A 6,968-nucleotide genomic window follows, 5' to 3' on the forward strand; every position below is an offset into this window, starting at 1 on the left:
AGCTCCTCTAGTCCACCACTAGTCACCTCCCTATAGCAACTGCTAATTCTTAGCCACTCTCTCCTCTGAACTTAATCTATTGGTGCTTTTTTGAGACAGTTTCTAGGCAGGAGGGACTGAAATGAAATAGCAGAGACAGTAAGAAGACAGGTGAGCTATCCCCCTAGATCTGATCCACCCTTTTGCTCCTGGTTTCTCTTTAACTGGCCTGATTGCAGCACGAGGAACATTCCAGTGTGGTGTTGATGGAGTTTTCACCAGCACTCCAGTGTTGTCAATTAGGGTACTTTATAGATGAGTGGGAGTAGCATGGAAGAAAACATCTCAAGAGCTGTGTTGGTTTGTGGTGTCTTTTGGGTTTTTTTTTAAAAAAAGGTCAGCGAAAGAGTATTGACTATACAGGTTAAGTCAATGGTTCACACATTCATTGCTTGTTCTTTCCCTTGAAAATGGCTTGTCCATCTCAATGGACGTCAGGTCATAGTCACACCATTATCACAGCCTTAACTCCAGCAAATCATTATGTCCAGTCCAGTCCAGTCCATAATTTTCCAGCTTTTTAAGAATTCACAGCTGAGGTTAGCATCATTCTTTTTTCTTTTAAAGCAAAATAAATCCTAGAATGATGTCTCACTTCAACTTTCCTGTTGATTTTTACATAGCTCATCACATTGAACATCTGGCCAGTATTTGAAGTCAAGTGCATTGTTAAACATGAACACAAAGCAGTTTTCAGATTTTATGTCCACAAGCTTCTCCTTCACATGCCTTCCCCAGGCACTCATAAACTCATTCTGATTTTTTGGTGCAAAGTAAGAGATTGACTGTTTAAGTCTACATGTACTCTGTTTTAATCTCATTAGGTGCTTGTCATGGGTTAAATTGTATTTCTCAAGAATACATATGGTGTTGTTGAGTACCCTCAAGTCAGAACCAACACATAGCTGACTCTCTTGTGGATTTTTAGAGGCAGTTAATCAATCATACAGGAGGATATTGCCCATCCTTCTTTGGAAAATACGTATATGTAATGATATAATGTGGAAACTAGGTAATGATCACTATGGTCTGATATGTCAAAGAGTTGTAGGAAAGAGTGTCCAAGGTGGAATGCAACACACCTTAATTGCATTACAGGACTGATCCAATAGAGAGGAAACTTCCCTAGGGTGTTGTCTGTAGCACTTTTTATCTGCCAAGACATGAAAAGGAGGAAAGAAAGCTGAGAGGAGAGATCTCAGTACCATCAAGAATGAAGGCCGCACAGTGGAGTGGACTTGTGGGGAGGGATTGTATAACAGTGAAAGAATTTTGGTGTTTTTTTTTTTTTCAAAGAGAAGAGCAAATGTGGTGGGGGGAGATTGTGGGCAAGGAGAAAAGTTCAATAATGAATGAATGGAATCCCTAAGTCTCTGTAAACTTTCATTAAGATTAATTTAAAAAAAAAAGGAAAAAGAAAAGAAACAATTGCTAGGGCTGAAGTGCATCCTATCAGACTCAGAGCTCCACAAGAGTTTCTCAACACTGGGGACAAGACACATGGGGATTCCCAAAGATCTACAGGTCTCTAGATGCTGAAAGACCTTCCTCCAAACCAACACACACAACCCCTTTCCCCTAGAACTAGCATCCTGAATTTGAACTTCTAGCCTCCTAAACATAAGAGGACGCTCTGGTGGCCTAGTGGTAAGAAACTGCATGGCAATCTCCAAGGCATGCGACTCAAACCCACCAGATACAAACCCACTGGAGGGTCAGCTATGTGTCAGTTCTCACTAAACCCACTGGAGGGTCAGCTATATGTCAGTTCTTACTAAACCCACTGGAGGGTCAGCTATGTGTCAATTCTCACTAAACCCACTGGAGGGTCAGCTATGTGTCAACTCTCATTAAACCCACTGGAGGGTCAGCTATGTGTCAATTCTCACTGGACCTTTTACAACAACAACAAACTGTAAGAGAACAAATTTCTGTTTGTTAAAACTATCCATCTGTGGTATCTCTGCCATAGCACCACTAGATAGCTAAGAAAATACTCTTTGAGTAGTAGATCATATTTTGCAAGCATCTCAGCTGTTTTAAGAATTTCATTTCAATTCAATGAAAATTTTAAGAATTTCAATTCAAATTCATTTTAAGAATTTCATTTCAATGAAATGAAAACTCATCTTCCTTGTGGCCTTGGAATGCCAGATTCTTTTTGACAAGAAACAATATGATGCAATCCATGCAAGAGATGCTACTACACTTTTTCTTCTCTACTTTCATCGAAGCAATATTCGGTGTTAACAGTTATGTGTTGCCTCAGTTCTGCTGCTATTGTATTCCGCTTTTCAAGGTAACACCGATATTCTTCAGACATATTTGTTAACAAGTTTCTAAACAGCAGGGATTGAGTTCTGCACTGCTCATGGGTGGTGCCCTCTCAGGAACTGGTTCATGGGGCAGAGGCTGCAGATCTGTTGTTCTTCTCTGTTTCTCTTACTTTATTCATCAACATTGCCTTATGTTCATGGGGAAAAATGTGTGATGAAGGGGCAGACATCTTCCTTAACATACATACCAACTTCTCTGCTGTGAGTTCTAAGGATCAAACTAACCTGATTTTGAGCTAATACTTAAACCCCCACAGAGGGCTTGCTGTCCTTACCCTGACATTTAATAGAAAGATGAGCTTAAAGGGAATTCTTTATTCCATGACAAATGCCTATGGGAAATATTGGCTGTTGAGAGATTACAGACCTAAATATAGGGGAAGGCACTTCAGGACCAGACATCATACTATGTGAAATAATCCTACAACCAGGGTTCACAGGCCCGTTTTTCCTCCCAGCAGGCCCATGGATACAGTGCGGGTTGCAGTGGTGGGAGCCGGAGTGATTGGTCTCTCCACTGCTCTGTGTATTTCCAAACTGGTCCCACAGAGCTCCATCACCGTGATCTCAGACAAGTTTACTCCCAACACCACCAGTGACGTCGCAGCTGGAATGCTCATCCCTCACACTTATGCAGGTGAGCGAACTCAGCTCTTGTTCCTTGAAGGGTAGTTGGTGGAATTCTGTTGACAAGGACTGCATTATGTGTGCTAAGTGTAACATCTATCTCAATTTCTCAATGTTTCTGTAACAGAAATACCACAGCAGGTGGCTTTAAAAAAAACCAGAAATTAATATTTTCCGTTTGAGAAGCTAAAAGTCTGAATTCAGAGCATCAGCTTGAGAGAAGGCTATCTCTCTTTTGATCAGAGGAAAGAGACTCCTCTCTGTCTGGCCTTAGGGATCCTCACATGTGCTTCTGTTTGCCTCCATTAGCCCTTTACATTTCTGTTTGTGCTTTGCTTCTGTGTCTGCGTGGCTCCTTAAAATGCAGATGTAATTAGGTTTGGAACACACTCCACACTTGATCAAACCTCATTAACAAAACAAAGAAAATCAAATTACCAAAGAGGACTACAATCATTCTCATTCAATTCATTTTCCTTCTTGTCAAGTCAGAACCTATGCTTAGTTGACCCTCCACCCAGTGAGTTTTCGGAGACTATAAATCATAGGAGAGGACACTGCCCATTTTTCTCCTTCACAGCAACTAGTGGATTTGAACTGCCTGCCTTTGAATTAGCAGTGCAATTCCTTATCACTCTGCCAGCAGAGTTCCCTAGCCTTAGGTATAGTAATGAGGTTTGCAACATGTGTTTGGGGGAACACAATCAAATCTGTAACAGCATCCCCTGGGTTTATCTGTTAGGAAAGATTCAACTATACTTCAGGAGAAAAATAACAACCAAATATGAAAACTGAGGCTCTGCTCATCCCTTAGGGACCCATGCTGATGTAGCTGCTGCCATCTTGAAGGTGTAGAGAAAAGGGGTATCTGGAGGATCTGGTGTCAGTGATTACATGTGATCATCCTTCTAATCCTAGTCGACTGACAGAGCTGGTTATAGAGTCCTGTCCTTCAGAAGAAAACAAGAAGTACAATCCTATAAATTTTCCAGAAGATGGAGAGAAAGGAGCATTAGAAGTTCTAATAAACTGAATTTACATAGGAATTATTACTGGGATAGCTCTCTTTCTGCTGGGGCAAGCACTGACCAACAAGTTAGAAATTGTCTGTAGTGAGGCTAATATGATTTTTAAGTCAACACAAAAACAGTAAGTCAATTTCTATTTAGGCCTGAAGATGTAATGATTGTTCAACATGTTCACATATTCTTTTTGGTTTATATTCTTCATATGGAATGGGAAAAGACAGAATTAATCACCAATAGAAACCAAAAATGGCATGTGGTTTATGAAGTATAGGATCACCTCATTTCCTTTTCTTTTTTCTTTTAAATTTACTTTTCTAAAATAAATAAAATTATATGTGTATGTGGTTCAAACATATACTAATTTACAGGAGTTTTTTCCTAAACCAGCAATATAGAAAATAAAACTGTCCTGCTCTTTTATTCTGGAAACTCATAATTTTCAGTTCAGAAACCAGTCTTAGATTTAACTCAATTGCCAGCCTTGCCCTTTATGACATCTATATCTTTTTGTCTGGAACTGCTACCAGGTTGGGTGTCTTGGAATTCCTCCAGTTCTTCTAACTTCTCCCACCACCTCCTATTTCTACGCTTTTCTTGAGCATGGTTTGTTGGGTTGGTTTTTTTGTTTTAAGCTTTCTAGGAGATTTTCTCACGTTCATCCTTCTGTTAGATTTAAAATTTCAACTATAATATTTTTATGTCATATATAATAACTTCTTTTGTTCTCAAAATGTCTCTTTTTATAACATCCTATTTGTATTATATGATTACAATATCTCTTCTTCTCTTTCTAAAGATACTAATTGTTGTTGTTATTATTGTTGTTATGTGCCATCGAGTCACTTGCGACTCATAGCAACACTGTGTACAAGAGCCCTAAACACTGCTCTATCCTGTGCCAACCTTGCCGTCTATGACACACTCATTCCCACCACCCCAATCACAGAATTGATCCATCTCATTGAGGGTCTTCCTCTCCTGAGCCATCCCTCCACTCTTTCAAACATGATATTCCTTCCCAAGGATCAGTCCCTCCTTGCAACATGCCCAAAGTATGTCAGATGAAGCTTCTGAATCCTTGACTCCAAAGAGCAGCGCAGCTTCACCCTCTCCAGGACAAACCTGTTTGTTCTCCTAGCAGTCTGTGGCATATTCAACACTCTTCTCCAGCACCACAGCTCAGAGGCAACAATTATCTTTCTAGCATCCCTATTCACTGTCCAACTCTCTGATGCATAGCACATAATTGCGAAGACTATAGCCTGGGTCAGGTGCACCTTAGTCTCCAGCCTGACATCATTGCTCTTCAGTACTCTGTACAGGTCCCTGAAAGCTGACTTTCCCAATTCAATTAGTCTCTTGATTTCTTGGCTGCTAGTACCAAGAGTGGCCCTCAGCCAGGTTCAAATTGTTTTCCTGTCAAACATTCTTCTAGTTGGTATAGCACTGGTATGTGCATTGCTGTATAGAGGTAACTCATGGTTACTATGATGCTGAAGACTATGACAGTGATGTGCCAATCATGGTAATGGGTACCCATGGTGGAAAGTGTTGGCTGGAGTTTTCCGACTAAATCAAGCCTGGAAGCAGGAGCAGCATCCACTTCCAAAATGGCTTGCCTCCAGAAACTATGTACAAACAGTGCTCAGGCCATTCATTCATAGGGTTGCTATGAGTCATCTACGATTCGACGGCATCAAACAACAACAACAGCAACAACAACAACAGTACCAAGGGTGTTGACTGTGGAACCACATAAACTAAAACGGTTAACTATCTCAAACTCTTCACCATCCATATTTATGCTGCCAATTGGTCCAGTGGTGAGAATCTTTGTTTTCTTGATGTTCAATCCATATTGAAGGCTGCAGTCCTTGACTTTCTGCAGCAAGCTCCTCAGGTCCTTCTCAGTTTCAGCAAGCAGGGTTGTGTAATCTGCATAACGCAGGTTGTTGATGACTCTTCCACCACTCCTGAGGCCACATTCCTCCTCGTACAGCCCAGCATCTCAGATGATCTGTTCTGCATACAGATTGAAAAGGTATGGAGACAAAATACATCCCTGACGAACCCCTTTCTTGATTTTGAACCATCCAGTGTCTCCCTGCTCTGTTCTGATAACTGCCTCTTGGTCCAAGTATAGGTTTCGCATTAGCACGATCAAATGTTCCGGGATTCCCATTCTTCTCAGAGTCAGCCATAGCTTGTTGTGATCCACACAGTCAAAAGCCTTTTCATAGTCAAAGAAGCACAAACAGACATTCCTCTGGTATTCTCTGCTTTCTGCCAAGATTCATCTAACATTAGCTATAATATCCCTAGTACCACGACCTCTTCTAAATCCAGCCTGCACTGCTCACAGTTCTCTGTTGACATATTGCTCCAATAATTTTCTGATAATTTTCAGCAAAATCTTGTTTGTATGTGATATTAATGATATTGTGCGATAATTTCCACACTCTGTTGGGTCACCTTTCTTTGGAATGGGAACAAATATCGATCTTTTCAATTCAGTTGTCCAGCTGGCTGTACTCCAGATTTCTTGGTACAACTTAGCACATCCAGGGCAGCATCTGTTTGTTGAAATATGTCAATTGGTATGCCATCAACTACTGGAGACTTGTTTTTTGCCAATTCCTTCAGAGCAATTTGAACTTCCTCCTTCATCACCATAGGCTCTTGCTCATATGTTATTTCATGATTCTTCTGTGTCAGCCAATTCCTTCTGATAATTGTGACTCTGTGTACTTCTTCCACCTTCTTTTAATGTTTCTTGGATCATTTAACATTCTACCCAAAGTATCCTTAAGTATTGCCACCGTGGCTTGAATTTGGTGCTTATTTTTGGGGGGGGGGGTGCAGTCCATTCCCTACTTTTTTCATTATTATAATTTTTTAATTCATTTTAATGAGCATTTACAGAGATTTTGGATTTCCA

The 6,968-nt window shown here is 40.5% G+C and overlaps 1 protein-coding gene across 1 annotated transcript in view; it reads left to right on the top strand.

Annotated features, from left to right (window-relative positions):
- Nucleotides 1-2,840: 2,840 nt before the first annotated feature.
- The window catches only part of DDO (D-aspartate oxidase), a 25,410-nt gene continuing 21,282 nt past the window's right edge, over nucleotides 2,841-6,968 (top strand). The window contains exon 1 of the mRNA XM_006879041.1: nucleotides 2,841-3,012. Within this exon, the coding sequence (XP_006879103.1) occupies nucleotides 2,841-3,012 (172 nt within the window). The remainder of the gene's footprint in view (nucleotides 3,013-6,968) is intronic.

The sequence above is a fragment of the Elephantulus edwardii genome, unplaced genomic scaffold (assembly GCF_000299155.1).
Source record: "Elephantulus edwardii isolate Elephantulus edwardi_28Jun2011 unplaced genomic scaffold, EleEdw1.0 scaffold00002, whole genome shotgun sequence".
Classification (NCBI taxonomy): Eukaryota; Metazoa; Chordata; class Mammalia; order Macroscelidea; family Macroscelididae; genus Elephantulus; species Elephantulus edwardii.